This window comes from Phaethon aethereus (genome assembly GCF_964289735.1).
Source record: "Phaethon aethereus genome assembly, chromosome: 1".
Classification (NCBI taxonomy): domain Eukaryota; kingdom Metazoa; phylum Chordata; class Aves; order Phaethontiformes; family Phaethontidae; genus Phaethon; species Phaethon aethereus.
This window is the reverse complement of record NC_138575.1, coordinates 119669734-119688895: the sequence shown is the minus strand read 5'-3', so window position 1 is coordinate 119688895 and position 19162 is coordinate 119669734. Positions and strand designations below refer to the sequence as shown.

At 36.3% G+C, this 19162-nt stretch overlaps 1 protein-coding gene across 1 annotated transcript in view; it reads right to left on the bottom strand.

Annotated features, from left to right (window-relative positions):
- TTC3 (tetratricopeptide repeat domain 3) overlaps nt 1-19162 on the bottom strand; it is a gene marked incomplete at its 5' end in the record, with an annotated part of 66721 nt that overhangs the window by 846 nt on the left and 46713 nt on the right. The window contains 16 exons of the mRNA XM_082004742.1: nt 201-428; nt 592-712; nt 1174-1595; nt 3653-3751; nt 4348-4441; nt 5098-5198; nt 6143-6239; nt 6962-7030; nt 8347-8486; nt 9762-9911; nt 12530-13430; nt 13785-13937; nt 14716-14792; nt 16189-16245; nt 17928-17974; nt 18398-18661. Coding sequence (XP_081860868.1) covers nt 201-428; nt 592-712; nt 1174-1595; nt 3653-3751; nt 4348-4441; nt 5098-5198; nt 6143-6239; nt 6962-7030; nt 8347-8486; nt 9762-9911; nt 12530-13430; nt 13785-13937; nt 14716-14792; nt 16189-16245; nt 17928-17974; nt 18398-18661 — 3020 coding nt within the window. The remainder of the gene's footprint in view (nt 1-200; nt 429-591; nt 713-1173; nt 1596-3652; nt 3752-4347; nt 4442-5097; nt 5199-6142; nt 6240-6961; nt 7031-8346; nt 8487-9761; nt 9912-12529; nt 13431-13784; nt 13938-14715; nt 14793-16188; nt 16246-17927; nt 17975-18397; nt 18662-19162) is intronic.

Sequence of the window (19162 nt, the reverse complement as noted above, 5' to 3'; positions counted from 1 at the left end):
CAGATGAAATGTTAAGTTACTTGAAAGCCGTTACTCAGCAGATTCTAAGAAGTTAATAATGTTACTCATGTTAACCAAGTATATTTAAGCTTTTGTACACAAAATGAACAAGTCAAGTATTTTTTCCAGCCATACTTTATCTCATGTCTTACTAGAAGTAGCTGGCAACTGTACATCCACTGAAACAGCAGAAAACTTACGGCATAGTCTCTTTTTTTCCATTTAGATCTAGCTGTCGCTCCAACGTTTCCCCACGGCTGGAGGTTTGCCAGAGGTGGATTTTGACTTGAGGCGTGTTGATGCACAGGTCTTGCCTTGGGTGGGCTGGGCATGTTTTCTTCTGCAGGTACTACCCGACTGCGAGTGCCAGTCTGTGCTGGTGGGGCAGAGGGTGCTGACTTCGCGGGTCTCCCTATCACAGCTGGCGCCTAGACAGGTATTGGGGAAGCATTTTGAGCAAGTTCGTATTTCAGAGCTTGACAGCACAGGCAAGTTTGCATTCTTGTCCATCACATTGATGGACTGTGCTGCACTGTTTCCTCTGTGAGAGATGCACAGTGGAAAAGGCAGCAGCTACATACACCACAGTACCTTATTTTGCTGGTCCAGAATGAGTTCTGTCACTCTGCTTAGAATTTCATCTAAGCTCAAACCTGACAACGTATTCCCATTTCTTCTTTGTACGTCTTTTATGAAGCTAGTGAAGTCTGAACTGCAGGAACAAAAAAGATGTAATTACCAACTGGCAATACTACGGCTGTTACCAGCAATTAGAGAACGCTGTAGCTTCCATGTTTGATTCACAGCAGTAGAGCCTTTAAAAGATACTAACTTCTCAAATGAACTATAGTACCTGCTTCCAATACCTCTGAATAAACTAGGATCTAGCAACCTTAATCGTAAAAATCCCCAAACAATAACGGTACTTCTATTTGCTGGTGGTTCTAATTGGGGGGGGAAAAAAAACAAACCAAAACACCTAAGTCAGCACCATAGGTCTATCCCCTTAAGGAATGTCTCGCTGAATTGGAGGAGAGGAGCAGAACAACTAATACCACTTTTCTTGTGACACAGAAGCCATCTACCGAGAAACCAATTCTTTTTGTACTCTTATCACTAGATGTTCAGAATTTCTGTTATCCAACATAACACTACACACATTAAAAAACACACCTGCTATAGTTTGGGAATATACTCCGCAGAGGCGCAATAATATTTTCAAATGCTTTTGGAAGCATTTTATTGTTTGGAAGTCCGGAAGGCCTCTGTTTTATAGCCGAGTCATCTTGGTGGTTCTGGTTTGGCTGGCTGTTCCGAGCATTGCTTCCAGAAATCCCCGACGGGCAGGCTGCCGAAACTTTATCAAAGTATGATCCTTCCAGAGGTTTGGACTGTGTTTTCACTGACCCACCACTTGCAGAACAAGACGTGGAGTTTGCATATGCTGGCCTAACTCTGGCTTGTGTATTAAATGAATCATGTGTTGGACCTTGATCTTCAGAACTTGAAACTACAGGAAGTAAATTAGGATGTGCAGATGGAGAGGAATATGTGACAACGGCTGGATCACTGACTGGAGGTCTGCTTTGTGTTGCCTAGGAAATAAACAGATTTTACGGGAAAAATAGTGATCAAAGTAAGCTGAGCAGAACTCTCAAGCATTTGCAGAATGCACTATGACACATTTGGTCATGCTAAGAAACTGGAAGGTCTTATCAATTTATCTTAATTTGCTTTACCTGGGTAAAAATATTGCACAAAGGTGCTTTTTAATCTGTACTACGTAGAGAGCACCTGTTTGAAACAGGATTGAACAGGACAGCACAGCATACGCAAACTGTTCCTGTAACTGGTTCTTGCTTTGCTGAAGAATGCATGGCTGTTGGACAGCTATAAGCTGTAAAGTAGTATAGCTTGAAGTTGGTGGTAGAAACAGAGCTGACATCAGTTTGAAAATACAAAATTCACTGCTTTGAACTGATTATATAATCTATATATAATCCAGTGTAATTTTTTTTAAACAGCAACACGTCAGCTATAGTCATCATCTTGAAAAAGTTGGAGCTGACATGATCCAGGAAGACTTCTTTTTGCACTAACGCCTCTCTTCCATAAATGGAAAGAACTCCTTAAAATAAGTTTAGTTGCTTGACCCCATGACAGCTATTTGTTTCAGAACGTGACTGCTCTAGGAAGGTTGCTTTCAAACACACAGAACTAAAATTCTACACTTCTTCACAGTCAAAACGGCCAGCTCTTTGTTCTCTGTTCTTTAGTTTAACACCTTTTTGAAGTGGTATTTTACCTTCTCTGTAAAGGTGTTTAATTAAGGGAATTCATTAAACGGGGAGAAAAAAGGCTTTCATCAAGTCTTTTTCATTTGGACTCAGTATTTGCCTACTAAAGTCTTCTCAAAGCTGAAAGAATTACAGATCTCTCTTCTAAAAGGTTACTCCTGTATCACTGCAGTAAACACAGATACCAAATGCAGAACAAGAGGCTCAAAAGTTGCTCTTTCCCAACCTGTAAACTCATGGTAACCTAAGGATGGTAACCAAGTTATCTGCATGTTCTTAAGGGTTCCGTGTCAATACAGAGAAAGGAGATTACCTAGAAATAAGTGGGGAAGAAAAGGTATGCAGGAGAGCATAAGTGTAACTCTGACTTGTGTAAGTCCAGAAACACTGTAGTAACAACCATAAATATACAGTATCAGAACAGAACTTTGAATCTAAATTGTACCAAAAACAAACAAAAGAAAAAACCATGACTTTCTGCAGAGAATATATTAAAAAAAAAGCTGTGTGGCATTAAGTTTTACTTACTGGGTCAATTATCTCCCCTATTTTTAGAGATGACTGAACCCTTTTCTCCTTACTCCAAAGAGTCCCAGACCCAGTGGTTTCTGAATGCTATTTGTCCCCAGGACCGGGCACCAGCTCCGTGCCCTGGTTTCAATGTTACCGCTGAATGGCAGCACGTGGGTTGGTTGTACCGCTGCTGCGGCTAGCTTGGCTGCAAGCGTTCGGTCATTGCCATGTGTCTCCCCACCACCGTGCTGATGAGCAGTTCAAGGACTACTGACCACACCAGCAACAATCGCAGGGTTCGGAAGTAACGGACATGATTTGAGCAAAGCATTTGTGGGACTGTTGGCCCATGAGAAAGTGGTTTTAAATAGTATTTATCAGGGCTGTAGTCATTACGGATGCATTTCCATAAATGGCTATTCTCCATCTAGTTCACAACAGATAGGACTGGAAGTAGATTTTGGTATTCGTAAATCAGTTACACATGTTGGTGTAATGGGGCCTTGTCCCTATGGGTTTTGGTGCTACAGCAAAGACGCCACAGGCAAAAACATTGGTCCTAATTCAGACAGAACATGAAGCACTTTACGGTTAACTTTCAACAGAGAGCTGAAAAACGTGACTTTCAGCCTCTCAACAGGCTTGAGGATGTGCTTCTCACTGGATGGACTCCATCATGCTAACCTGCAGTCACCTTTTCCTTCTGAACATTAACCAGATGTATGGAGAGCCAGACTGCTTTGTATTCAAGTTCTTTATGTACACATCCTGTAACGGGTAGGCATGCTGATGCGAACTTAAAGAACTTCTTAACCAGCTACTATAAAATGTAAGATACGTACTAAGGTGCTGGGAGGAGAAGGAAGATCCACAGTTTCCATTTTAGCGAGGTGGTTCCGTACACCATTTTTCACCATCAGAATTTTTTCTCCATACTCAGCCTGCAGAAGGAAAACAAATTATCCTCCACATCATCACTAACTAAAGCTCACTCGTTATTTAAAATGGCATTAACACAACTACTTTTTTGGCAAAACACCAGGCCTTTCAAATGGAGACATAAGGCTACCATTTGCTATAGTAACATAAAACTATTTAAGTACTTGCACTGATGCTTGAAAGGGTTTGGGAAACCCTTTCTAGTTCTTGAAAGTCAGCCTAGACATTTTACATCTTAACTTTTCATACAGAATTTTGGTTTTTTAAAGAAGTTGCACGGATTTCTTAAGTTCAGAAAGTACAAAAGAACCAAGAGACTAGACTTGTTAATGTGGGGTCCAATTTCGTAGCAAGTGTATAAAGGACAGATTTTTGCCTTTATAAAATTGAACATACTCATTTATCTTACAGCTTAACTATACTTAAATAATCTGGACTTAAAACTGGAGCTTTCTTTTGTAATTAAAAAATGCAGTTCAGTATTTTGAGGACACGCTACTGGTGTTTTAAAAAAGGAATGCAAAATTACTTAAGGTGTTTATTCTCTTTCAATTTCCCAAGTTCAACTTAAAGCTTGTTAAGAGAAATTAAGGCTTACCTCTACTTTTTCCAGTCGTTTCTTTACATTTGAAATAAATACTTCCCAAGAATCAATCTGTGACTTCAACTTAGGTGCTGCTGAAGCCGAGCTGCTGAAGTATTCAAGATTTTCAGTTAAATCAACATTCCCATTATCTTTGTTTAAGAACAGTGGTTTTAGTACAACAGTTCCTTCCCCTACCAACTAAATCACAGTTAAAGACTTCACGCAATTTGAAGTTAAAATCAGTTAAGTTACTGGTGCTTAGATCCCATCCAGTCTTAGAAGTGGACTCCTCAAATGTGGATTAGTATTCTGCAGCAACATAAAGATGGGGAAAAGGAACATGGCGTAAAGTTTTAACACAGGTAACACCAAGGGCTAAAGAAGTTCCTTGTAAGGAAGAAAACAATGTTGCTGCATGCCCAGCGGGTTTTGTTTGCACTCTTCTCTATTGACACTGCAGCCCTTTCCCAGTGATACTGTGCAGAAATAACTGGAATGTTCCCAGTAGCCTGATCTTCCCCGGCTAAGAAAGAGTAAGAAGAGAAGCTTGCTCCTGCTTAAGTATCACATTAAGGAATTTAAGAAGAAATTCACCTTCAGGAAAGCTGCATTTAACTATCATTTTTCTACATACCTTTCAGGCTAACATCCCTTTGTGAGCAGAACAGTCTTGTCTAGTTAAATGACCACGATTAAACATCCAGTAGTTACTTGTATTTAGCAACTAGTAGTACTGAAATTTCTGGTGTAAACTCTCCATACCTGCTCAATGACTTCAACATCTTGAGATTTGCTTCTGCATTGGCAGCTATGCCATTTAACTTGCATACTTCAGTTTCCTTCCAGTTTTTGAGTACTGATATCTGTAACAAAACATAACTGTGTAAAAAAAAAAGTAGTGCAGTAAAAGCACTGCTGTAGCACAAGGAATAAAACCTCAAAATCAATTTTAGGTAAGTTTGATGATACAGAATACAACACACACACAGTTCCTACGGTGAGGAATTTCAAATGGAATTAACAGCCCTGGCAGGCCTTCGGGAGGATAAAAAGACTACACTCACTTCAGCTGACAGTCGAAAGCTTCCATAAATGTTCCATTTGCAACTTACCATATATACAAAAATATATATATGCACACACAATTACTTTAAGAGATTAAGGCAGCCATTTAAATACTACATCGTTGAAGACTAATGTGGACCAACAATCTAATCTTTTTATAAAATCCTGCTGCAGATAAGACAAGCCCTTCTTAAGAAGGGAAACTCATTTATGATATTCAAAGCATTTCCAGTACAAAACATGGTTTTGGAAAAAATCTTAAGATTTATCAGTACTCTCCTCCTTTCAGTGGAACATACAAGTCAGTTGTTGCATTCTGATTCTACCTGATAAAGAAGTCGCTGTATATTCACTAACCATGACTTCATTTTAACAAGGAATTTTTTATGTTCCTATGGTTAATTCTTACTAATGGAGCCTATTCATAACAAAGGTAAGTATGAAACTGAGTTAGTAGTTGAATTTTCTTTGGGGCAGTACTATATGCCTGAAATTCTCTGCACTTTTAATACTGGTCAATAATAGTGATGTGCCTTGATCTGCAAAGTTTTGTAGGATAACATCATGAACAGCACTTGTCAATATTCAATTAACACTTTTGATATATGCTTATGAAAAGTTTTAGATGGTATTAAGAAAGTAAATTGTTAGATAAGACTTCACCAGTTATCTTCCCCACCTACTATCAGTGCAAATTATCCAAGCTCTAGCAAAAGAGTTTTAAGAATTTTTTTGTTTGTACCTCTGCTTTAACAGCTCTTTTCACACACTCTTGGCAGTCATCTTGATTCTTTTTTATAAGCTCTTCCAATTTTACTTTCTCATTAGCAAGTTTATTACTGTGAAATAAAACGAAGTTAAATATTTGAGTAACATTTACAACAGAGCAGTATTTAAAATTTATGGCACTTTTAGAGGTTTTCTACAGCTATTACTTGTCTCTTCTTCAGAACAACATGTCTCCATTTACATTGTACAGCTTGTGCCTTCAGGTATAGCATTATGCTCCTGTAGCCATACTGCTGGCTCCACGGACATGAGCTTGGGATTTCTTAACTACACTTCACTGTGCAATACAAAGAGCTTATTGCAGTTGACTACTGCAGTCATGCAAGTATTATTGTTCTGAGTCTGATCATAAGAATGTATCTATAAATGAAACCTCAACTTCATACTATTTTCAAATGAGTAACTTTTTAAAAATGTTTAGATAACCTTATGTACCATTTACAACTGTAAGCGTGTGAAGACCCCAAGCCACATACAACATTTCAGTTGGTCTGTACCACCCCCAACTTCTAACCTGTGTTCTAAAACACAGTATCATATGATCAAGGGAAATTTATGAGAGTATTTTGAAACGCCAGACTTCTGTTGTTCTACATATCTAAAAGAAAATAATACTTACTTCTCATAGGTAAAAGTGAACTAACTGAGAATAAGAGATACAGGTTAAAGTGCTTATTTTCCCTAAGCTTTCACCCAGAGTGAAGCAGAAAACTCCTATAATGACAAGTCAGTAGAAAAATGTAAATATTGCTTAAAGGTACAAGAGTTTTACCTGGTCTCAAGATATGTATTTAAATGGACATTATACTGCTTTTCCTTCTCATCAATGGTCTTCAAATACCTAGAGTAACCAAACATTTATTAAGCATGTTCTGAGAAATGTTCATTAGCAAATACATGACATGTTCCTCTATCACCACAGTGACAACTATGCAGCAGTGACAACCTGTATGTTTTATATGCTGTTTAATACTAAAAGTGCATTTAAATGTATTCCTAATCAAGCAGTAACTAATATAAAAGCAGGTCGATGATTTTTTAAGAGAGATTTGGCCCAAACTACTCAGACTAAAGATAATACAATGGCTTTCAAGGACAGGAGTCTTCTCAGGTCTGTAAACTGAGAGAGAACATTAAAAATACAATAGGAATTTGTCAAAGCTGATTAGAAGAATTATTGCTAAGTCAGTCAGTTTCATCAGTTATCTAGAAGCTATTTTACATGTTCACCTGTAACTTGCAAAAAAAAAAAAAGAAATCAATACGAAAGCAGACATGTCGATATTTCAGCCCACTACTGTGATAAAACATCTAGCTGGTTACACAGCCAATGATTAGGATGCTTTAAGATTTATGAAGTCTTTAGAACGTTTCAGGAAAAGCTACTGATAGTACTTCATCAAATGATATACAATTTATTTTTCGGTATGTCAGTGATGTAATCTCACGGACGCTTGTTGACTATGGTAGAAGTTGACTGAAGTTGGTTCTTGCTCCTCCATAGTCAGGCAAGCTCATTGCCAGGGGAACAGTTGGGTTTGCTGCACACAGGGTCATGATGGGATTCATACATGGATATTATTGATTTAAGTTCCATGGAATGCCCTGCAGATTTCTGTTTTAGGGTGAACAATGGGTAAAAAAACCCACTACCACAATCCTCAGATAGGCTATGTGGCAGAAGAGACAAAAAGCGTGTAAGAAAAATAGATGCAGACCAGAGTTTGTTTGGGTTGATTGTACAAAAGAAGAAGGAGGAAGAATGAAAATGGAAATGAAAATTTAAAGCTAATCATAATGCTGAGGAAGCAGTGGTAAGTCATGAGGGAGAAAAGTGAAAAAGCAGCACATTTAAAGGATTCTGGAAAATGTGGGAAGATCTTAAAAAGTGAAGGAGTAGTATTTGTTAATTAGGTTAAATAATGTTTTATGTAGATCCTATTAGCAGCAGCTCTAATCCAAAAATTGCATTTAGCTTATTTCAGAATGACATAATCAGGACAAGAAGTTTGAGTTTTCACTCTGCATACATCATGGAATCAATAAATACTGAAACTTAACATAGTCTATCAGAAATAACTGTACTTACTGCTGCTTTAAAAAAAAAAATCCTCAAGCAAAGGGAAAGTAATGTAAATCTCTATTTAAAATTAGTACCTATCATTGGCATCCGTATGCTTTTTAGCTGTGTTCCTTAGTGCTTTTAAGTTCTCTTGATTTTCTTTTTTCTCCTGTTGCCATTTTTTCACTTGTATTTCTAAGTCTTGATGAAACCAATCCAGTTCATTCTTTGATACCTAAAAGCAGAAAATAAGAAAACATTATTTCTAAGAATACTATTTTATTCAAATGCAAGTTAAAGCAGATTGCTGAAGCTTATGATCAAAAGCTAAGCCAGTGAAAATTACAGTAACAGAGTTTTACTACTGCTTAATTTACTGTTAGTTCAGGTGTTAGCATAGGCAACTTATTCATAAATGCTTTCCTGAAACTATCTGCACACTTCATTTACATGGTTGGCTTCAGAATACTTGCAACCCCATTTTGCAGTCAACTAAGAGAAGAAATCCAGCTCCATAGCGTCGTGTACAAATACATACTGAAATCCAGCTCAAAATCAGTACAGTTACTGTTGTATCAGTACTAACAACCAGGAAGTTACAATTTGTAACAGAGCAAGACAGCAGTGAACCTTATGGCTGCCATAACTACTTAAAAAAAAAACCGAAGTAGCATCAGTGCATCATTAGGAAATATAAAAAAGTATTTTTTAAAAAGTGCCTACAATGCCCGTGGACAAGTTCATGCGCTTTGCATACAGCCATGCTTGCAGCTCAAAACTTTTTGAGCTCACATTTTTACCAAATATTCATACAGAAAAAATGATGTGAGACTCCATCATCCTTTATAGAAAGGTTTGCCAGGCTACTTGCAGCCAATGGTAATAAAGATAGAACTCTGGAGCTCTGAAGCTGCAGTATATGTTAGAGTTTACTCCAACACACCATTGAAAGAAAAAAAAAAAAAAAAATTAAACTGAGATTGAATGACAGGCCCCATTTTACTGAAGATTAAAGAGAGGGCATGGGAAGAGATGGCTTTGGTCTTACCTGAATTATTATTTTTGTTTAATAGAAAAATTCCTTTTCATGTAGACAAATGGGCAGCCTGTAGCATCTACAGCTTTAACTATAAACTTAATCCCCTCACAGTGGTAACAGGCTGATAGTGTTCTTTGGGGACGACTCCTCTTGCTCCCAGACATTTTCAAGGAAACAAAGCCTATTAGCAAACCCAACAAATCAAGGAGGAGGAAAGAGTCAGTGTAGTGCTTTTTTAGTCTTGGGTATAACCAAAACCAATACCTATCCACTAGATGGAGGCAACCAATATCCTGTGTGTTTAAGCATGTTTGAAGGAAGATGACACACAAAAGATTGTGATGTTTGCTGAGTTAAGACTTCACAGCAATGAGGACTACCAGTTAAGTTTCAAAAATGCTGTTGATCAATTACAACCAATCTTCTGAGCCACTGGAGTTTGTCCCACTGCTGCATGGATAAAAGCATTACCTCAGTCTCTTCAACACATTTTTTTAGGAGCTCTTTCAAAGCAACGATTTCCTCCAAGCTTCGGCTTTGTAACTGTTCATATTTTTCCTGTGCTTCTTTCAGTTGTTCTTTCAACACTTGATGCTCCTTTTCCATACGTAGAATATCCCCCTGAAAATAAATGTTATTAAAAAAACAATCTAATATCTGTTACCGCAGGGCAGCAAACATTTGTGACATCTAAAGGAAACGGTCTACTGTCAGTTGAGATTCAAAATCTTTAGTGCTGTTGGGGTGGGGTTTTTTGTTGTTTGTTGGTTTGAGGGGGTGTTTAAAAGAAAGTCGTGTAACAGTTTCATCAGGAAATGAACATTCATGTCTGACCATGAATGAAATATGACAAGTTCAAAGGCCACATTTTCTCACTTTTATCTCCTTGTACAGACATAAGACTACCATTAACCTCAGTCTGAGCTGTCTATATGCCCAAATGGAGTATTTAAATTATATTTTTGGAGAGGAGATACTATATTTCCCTAAAACATACTTCAACATCTGAATAGCTACAGAACAAAGCTCTAAAACCTTCTTGTTGTGGGCCTACGTGAAGTTTCCAAGAAGAACATCACAGAATACCCTCCAAAACCCCCCAAAAAACCACCCCTCCCCCTCCCCCCAAGAAACATCCCCAAAACCCCCCAAACAAACAAACAAAAGATCCACAAGCCACACACACACCACCAAACAAACCAAAATAAAAAATATCTGTTAAAACATGTAATTTTCACAGCATTTTTATCTTTTCACTACTAAATTTTTGAGCATTCCTTTAACCTTCTTCATGAGGAATATAAACAAATATGCCGGTAACTTACTTGTTGCATTTCAAATGGATGAAAAGGCAAGGTATTAGTTTCCCTATCAGCTACTTCATGATTTACCTAGAATATAAAGAATCATTAGTCGATTAAAAAGCTTTCCAGTTTATAGATATAACTAGTAGGTCAGGTCTATTTTGGAGCTTTTGTACCTAACCTACAATTTTACAAATCCAACTGCGTTATGAAGTAGGTCTATCTACAATGTGAAAAGAAATTACATAATTGTTTCTGAAATGGGACATCAATCTGTAATGAAAGCACTTTTTTTGTTGTGCTCTTTCCCTAGTTTAACTGACTGTGAAGTGTTTATATTGAGAACAGTTCTCAGAGTCTTCAAACACAGCTGTGCTCTGAATGTCTGAAAACTTCAGACTTGCAAAACCAGTGTCTGACAGCTCACTGAGGAGCTGTGTTGTGTGGCTCCTCCTAAACTCAAGATGTACAGAAGTGCCTCTACTCAGAAAGGACTAGACTCAAGGACCTTCAGGGTCCCTGCTTGTTTTCCTCTAATACCACCCAGTTTATGAAGCTGCCATTCTAATAGGCTATTAAAAATCATAGTCAGATAACATTAAATGCCTTGCTCAACCACACTTTTGCAAACAGAAACGTATCTTGTCGCCTACCGCTCTTTTCATCTCTGCTAACCAGAATTCACTAAATTGAAACCTGTGGCCTCTTCTGTTATCTCTTCATTGCATGCGTTCAAGAACCAAACAGAAGTCCCATTTTAAAAGCCCAGTCAGCCAAGTGACAAAATTCATCTGCCAAGACTGATGGGAAACTTACTTTCAGAAAAGTTTTCTACAGAAAACAAGTTGGAAAAAAACATGTTAACATCTTCCTAATTTGGAAAGCAATAATTAAGACAGCTGTTTATCTTACAGCTATAACCAGCCATTCCTCCCTTAATGACAAGAAACAAATGAAGATATAGAAATCCTCCCCAGAAGTCCCTCTAGCATGTTGGATCATCTCTCAGAGATGCACGTGTGAAACTGCCACATCCATAACTCTGAAAACCTGGTATCTCAATCCAAAATGTTTTCTGTAAAAAAATGCAGATGTGACCATTGTCTCCCTCAGTTACTTGAGGTGTTTTCATGAGCAGTGTATGCTGATCTAACTCTGGGGTACCATTAAGGAATGAATGCTCCGGCTCCTCTTCGGTTCAGCTGCATGCCCTGCCCCTTTCCTGTTCAGCAATGCTTTCTCTGCCTGTAGGATAAAACTTACTTTTTTTTTTTTTACAAAAAAACTTCACGAGGGAAAAGAAAAACATTAGGCAATTTGCCTCTGAACTCGCCCTTACAGCTGGTCTGCCACTGCAAGACCACAAGGGAGGCATCAGACAGCAACTGTTATCTAAATGCTCTAATACTGTGAAAGTTAAAACAATAATTGAACTAATTACAAAAAGAAAAAAGGTAACACAGAAGGACTTTCCTTAACCTCTAAAGCAAAGTTTAAACTGATGTGCACCAGTTCCCTCCTTTGATCCTGGGTCAAAAAAAAGATCTGCAAAAATTTCAGGCAGAAAAAAATTCAGTGACCATCTCTTTAAAGATTTACAAACAATAAACATGAGTAGTTGTAGAAAGTGTCAGCAACTTAAACTGCAAGTTCTAAGGAAGTTCCATGTCTGATAAACACCTCACTATCTTTCCAACTCATGGCCTTTCTTTGGGAGATAAGTGCTAGAGAACATTAAATACTACTTTTAAGATCCCTTACATGTGGGTGGCTAGAAGTATTACTTGCATATTTGCTTTTGAAACATTATACAACATTTGATGCTTTAGGAAGTCATAAAGAAATCATTCAAAAAGGAGTTGCACTTTCCAGTGCTGAACACTGTAATTTATCACTTAAAAGCTCTCAAATAATGGTTCAATTTGAATTTCTTACCTGAACAGCTATCATCCTTGTATGAGGATTGTTTTTCATTAGAGGTATAGCTCTGCTTTCTTTTTCCGTCTTAATAACCTGTATACCACAGTCAGCTTTATTCGTATTATTTGCAACAGCAAAATTGTCTTCATTAAATGTGTTATTGGAGTTCTCCCATTGGCACTGAGGGTCTTGTGTTTCAGTTGGTATAAAACTGCTGAAGACGTATTTTCTGTCTGAAATTGCTGATTCATCATTATCCTGATGAGTTACATGATCAGCATAAATATAAGTAGGTCGCTCGGCAACATTTGAAATGAAAGGCATTTGAGAAGGCGCTGGCAATATTTTTTCATATTGATAACCCCAGGAAGCCTGTGGCAAAAATATACTAGGATTTTCAGAATCAAAGCACTTCACTAATATATCTGAAAACGACGACTCATTTTCTATGGTATCAATATTCTGACTACGCAAAGAATGCACTGATTTACATGAAGTAGGAAAAGACCAGGGAAAATATTGTGGAGTCTCATAACTTGCTACTGTTAAGTCAGGAGATGTTGATATATGGGGTTGCTTATGATAAGACAGTGGTTTGAATTCCTTAGCAGCTGGATTTAACTGTAGCTTGTTCTGGGAAGAATTTTCTTGCACAGCACAGACTATATCATTTTCTTCTTCATTATCTCCAGTCTCATTTCTGTTTGTATTTTCTTTAATGAGAACGGCATGCTTTCTTAAACCGATTAGATTATCCACCATAATGAAATGAAGGGATTTCAGAAGAAAAGATTTCAGACCACCTTCATCTTCTACAATCTTTTGAGCTTCTTCAGGGAAATGTTCATATTCCCCAACTAGTAATTTATTATTTATTTCCATAGGGCCATGTTCTTCCAAGACTTGAGAGAAATATCTTGAAAAAAAAAAAAAAAGAGTTGTCATTATTAATCAAAGTTTTTTCATATAATTCTAAAATCGTATTTCACACTTAATATTTCCACAACAATACTTAAAAGCAAAGAATCTCTAGAACTACTGAAGAACAATCATTTGGAAGTCGGTGTTCTAGCCAAGCATAAAAGTCTTCTGTAATACTAAAAATATGCAATTTTTTTTCAACTTACTAATTTCAAAGCATTAATACATGACTTCATGTACTTACCTACACATACCAGACCACAAATTCTGGGTTTAATACAATATGTTACAACAAATACAAAGTAATATTAAACCCTTTAAACTGCTAAGCACAGAAATGTATACATACCCATATAAGCTCTCACAGGTTTGATCTGGGTTATTATCCAGAGGTCTTTGATAACTGTTACTACTAGAAACGTCACAGAGAGCTTCAAATTCCTCTAGTTGCCTCCGAAGATATTCTGGGATTACAAATGGTTCATAAGAATTTGTGAAATCTCTGTAGCATGGGGGGGGGGGAAGAAAAAAAAGAGAGAGAGAGATAAGAAAGAAAGGAGTAGTGTATATGAACAATAATTCTTGCCTCTGAAAAGAACTGTATTTCTCACATATCCTGAAAATAGTATACTGTGTGGTAACTAGAGAGTGCTAAAAAATATACCCCAATAGCAAATTTCTTTCTAACAAGCAGAATAAACACTATCCCCAAAATACTTAACTGTTAAACTTATTAACTGACCTGTCACTACCTAATCATAATAATAATAAGGCCTAGCTCTTGCCTAGCAGCTTTCACACCTATAAGCAAGAGCAAAACCAGGCTCAGAATACAAGAGTTTGACTCCCAATTAACACACAAATTCTGAGCAATGCGCTACAGATTATCTGTACATCACAACCTGCTTGATACGGCATGGATGGCCGTAGTTCAGCTGTGACTGATGGAGTATGTACAAATTTACCAATTAATTTCTTGCTACGTTAAAATGGAACGTGAAGCAAGATTTTGCTTGAAAGAATAGCTGCTGGCCTAGAATACGTATTGGGCTGCAGCCTGGCAACCATTTGGTTACTTCCTACACTGCTAAGATGTTTAAAATTCTAATATCCCATACACCTGTCTTGGAAGCAGAGAAGTAACAGCTCTATACTAGCTCATATCAAAAACACTTATATGTTAATCCAGACTTTGTGTTTCTAAGACTCTGTCTTCTTTGGTACCTGCAAAGCACTTTGGAGTTCGGGCAATAAAAGCCAAGATGCATGATGGTACTTACAAAGTATTCCCTTCTGCAAATATCTTATCTTCTTCTCGTGGTGCTGTACTAACTCCACTGGATAATACTAAAATAGACTAATTGATAGAGAGATCATTATTTTTTTTATCTCACAAAAGTATATGCAAAATGATCCACTGTAAAGAGTATAAGTAACTTATTTACACTGAACCTTGTTCCACAACTTTATTATGTTCAGATGCCATATTATGAACTGCAAAACTTAAAATTAACAGTACTAGGCCATATTGAGAAAGTTCTGAATTTAAAATTATTAATGTCTTCAGAACTTATTTTGGAAAAAGAAATTGGGATATTCAGCCCAACTTCCCTCTTTTTTTATCCATTTCATCAAAATCCTAGATGTGCCTTAATTTTCACTGAGTTTGGATGAAAAAAAACCCAAAACTATAGCTCACTTAGTTAAAACTTTTGTATAACTTCTTTCCACTGGGCTGCACATCAACTGACTTTCTAAGAACCCCTTCCTTTACATTTGAGAGCCTTCAAGCTTTAATAATTTTACTACAATTAAGTCTGAGTTCTCCATAGTTCCACATGGTTTTAATATGACACCTGCTATTCTTATGTGCACCGTTACAAATGTTTAGCTGTCTTTCAATTTTTATTATCTAATAACTTTTGAAATACAGAGACTTGTATAAATGCATCCAAATCAGAAAAAGAAAAACCTGCCTGATGAGAACAGGAAAAAAATCTTAAGTTTACTCTTGAAATTCTAGTAAAATTGTAAAAAGGTGGGGGCATGGAGGAAATAAAGAAGATTGTATCTGAAGCTTTCAATAAAGTGAAATCCTAGAAAAGCAGGACAAAAAGACAGTGTAATTTTCAGGTAGGATATTACTCCTAGCAAAATCTATAAAATACTGAACAACTGATAACATTTTTCTGTGCCATAAATGGAACGCTCGCATCTTCAGTCACTGATATGCCCATAAAAATTATCAGAAAATACAGCTAAAGACATAATTTCAGATCTATTTTATAAAGTGTAAGGACACATTTTTCCTTCTCAAAATAACTGGTAATGTGTCCTTCTCTGAATTTGCTATTTGTCAGTGCAAAAGAAAATGGAGCATAAAGTATTAATTACATAGTGCAATCAATGTACTGTATTTACAAGTGCTTTTTCATTTCCCCACATGGGAAATTAAGATCAAAACAGTGATTCAGAATGAAGACAGTGGATAGACTGAACGTATTGGTACCCAGTCAGAGCCAAAGTTATTAATAAATAATTTTTTTCTAAGTTTAGAAATACCTTTTATACTGAAAAATTAATATTTTAACAAAACAAAACTGCATTAATTGAGTCTTAACAGCATTATTTTACTTCAGGAAGAACTTCAAGAGTCAGTCTCCATAAGATATTTAGGAAAACAGCCTCCGTACATGTGAAGGCCAGCAATTCTAAAAAACCTATTTGTAGTAAGCAGCTAAAAAGTTACTGACCCTCGAGTCTTTTGAGTTCTTCTTCCTGTTTTTGTTTTTAACTTTAATAGCATTAGTCTGAAACAGAAAAAAATAAAGTAACTGTTTTTTTCATTAGAATAAAATTATGATGCATTTCCAAAACAAGTATGTAAATTTTTAAAAGCTGCATATTAAAATTCTCATTCTGGTTTGACCAGCAAGATTTACAAGGTTAAGCATGCAATCTTCCCTCGCTCCACTCCATCCCCAGCTGGAAAACACAAAAAGAAACAGAGCTTTGCAAGAATTTATCTGTTTTGTTCCTTTTCATAATTTTCCTCTTTAAACACATAGAACATTGATTTTTAAAACCAGAATATTTAGTCTCATTTTAGTATTTCAGATGCCAACTCATTACTTATAGCTGAAATTGCATACCTAAGCAGCTGTGACATCCCACACAACGCAGTTTCATTTGGGGAACAAGAAGCAAACAGAGCTGTCAAATGTTCTGGTCACTTCAATTTTCTAAGCTATGCAATGATGAAGAAACTAAAATGCATCTTCACTTTTTAATAGGACTGATTACAGATTAACATAATGCTACTAACAGTAACTTAGCAACAGTTTATTTTAGGATATAACTAACACTGGAATAGAAGTAGTTTTATTGTAATGGCTTTCATTTCATTCTTAGATTTCCAATTCATGAAATGAAAAAGCAAAGGATTTCCCACCTTATTAAGATGCATTTTTAATTAATTAACTCAAAAAATTTATTCTGTATCAAAAGTAAATCTTGGTTTTGTACAGATAAATTTATCTGCAGGCTAGAATAATTTTAAATGAGAGTGCCTCAAACACATAATTAACCAAAATACATAATATACTACTGCCAATTAGAATGGATTTTAATTAAGATACTAATCAAAAAGTGATTTAGAATGACGTACAGTTGAAGACTTACGGTTTGAATCTGAAAAGCATCTATAAATTGTAATGAACAAATGCAAAAATATGTCTTAACTCACTTCTAATTTACTTTGCTTATTAGAGGAACAAACATCAAATTCCTAGCCTTATAATTTCCTTAACATCTGAAGGTAAGGGTGGGTTATGCCACCTTCCCATTTGTTGCTTTGGACTATAAAATGTACAGTACAATTAGTGTCCAAAATTATGCAGATTCAAGTTAAGCACACTCAGGGAAGAATCACATTTTAAGTTTAGTTGTCATGGTAAGTATGCAGATACAGCTGTTAATAGGAGTCTCTCCGTATATTGTGCACTTTTTTTTTTTAAATTCCCCAATTATACTTTTAGAGAGACATTTTTTAAGGTTAACACCAAACTGCCGTTATCAAGTACTATGTAAATGCTATTCCCATGCACCTTATTTTCCCTAGCCAAAAGAGGTGATACAGCACATCAGTGTACTGTCATCCCCTTTCACAACAGCTTCCTCATCCGCATCCTTGAAATGCTCCTAATCTAAAAGGTACACTGCTGGTTTGTGTTTTAACCAGGGAGAAAACCCTAACCAAGTATTTTATTGACGGAAGTTTAGGAAAAATGGTACGCAGTCTTCAAACGCTATAAGAGAAGAGGGGGGGAGTGGAAGGGAGAAGATAAAAAAGTAAATCTCTAATCAGGTCTGAAGGATGATGATGTATGTCATCATACAGAGATGCACGTCTCTATTCACTTTTGCACATTTGTAAAACACCACATCATACTTCTTTCTGAGCTTATACCAAACAGACATTAAGTTCACTTACCGATATATTTTCATTTCCCTGTTTCTTTAATATAATGGTAGGATCATCTATTGAAAGGATAACAAAGTCACATTCGTAAACAATTTTATGTAACTTATATTTGTGAGCTATGAAATTATAATAATTAGTAGTAGTAGTAGTATTTCACCAAAACATCTCAAAGACTGTAGCTGCAGAATATTTATGCTTAAACTGAAAGATAAATACTTCTTTTGGCTGAACATCACATATGCATAAAGGTAAACTCACGTGCTGGTTGTGGCACATGAAATAAAACAGCAGAATGCAACCTAAAAAAAGGTGGCTTGCCTTGTGAGGCCGTATTGCATTTTAAGCACTGAACACAGATCCCATAAAATGAAGAGGTTAGTAGTTTGCTGAGGTTTTGGCCTTTTACAGAGCCCATCAAATGTGGTGTGACAACAGACAAAATACAATGCTTGTAAGAACGATGACCTTTGCATACTTACGCATTTTATCAAAGAATTCATCTAAAGCTTGATGAAGAACTGGAAAATTTTCTCTGTTGTCTTCTAACAGCCATATAAAACAACGGGTTTTCTCTAGGGGTGGTTTTAAGAAATAATCACAAATTTCTTGGTCTTCAGGACTAGCTGTCACATAGTCAAATTTACTACCATACTTATCATTCCAGAGTGTAGTTAAAATAGAAAGGTCAAGCTCTCTTAAAAATGGTCCATATTGAAGGAGAAAGTTCTTTGTAGCTGTCAGACCTAAAAGAGATGGAAAAAACCATTTCATTCCAGCTTTAGAGTTTTAGTGCTTACAGTGTGATATTCTTCTTCAAAGAGGAACAGTTTGTTCTAAAAATTAAATATACAGTAGCTGAAACATTATGTAAAACCTTTCATGTCTTGAAAATGCAAACAAAAATTATACATGGCATTTATGTAAGTTTTACTCAACACCAAATTATTATTTGTATCATAAGTCTATATAAATTCCTTTAAGGACATGAATGCAACAGAACAGAATTAAGAACCTAAATCTCATCCACAGTTTTGGCAACCTATGTCCATTTTGCCCGCAAAAACAAACTTCTACCTTCATCCCATTATAAATTCAATAGGAAACTACACAGCAAGGCAACCCTACCAAAGAGCACCAAGTTAAATAACTTTGAAGTTATACAGTCAGCTAAACTTTTATGACAAAAACCCTACCATGATTTACTTTCCAGAAAAAAATCATTTATGCAAATACTATCATTTAAG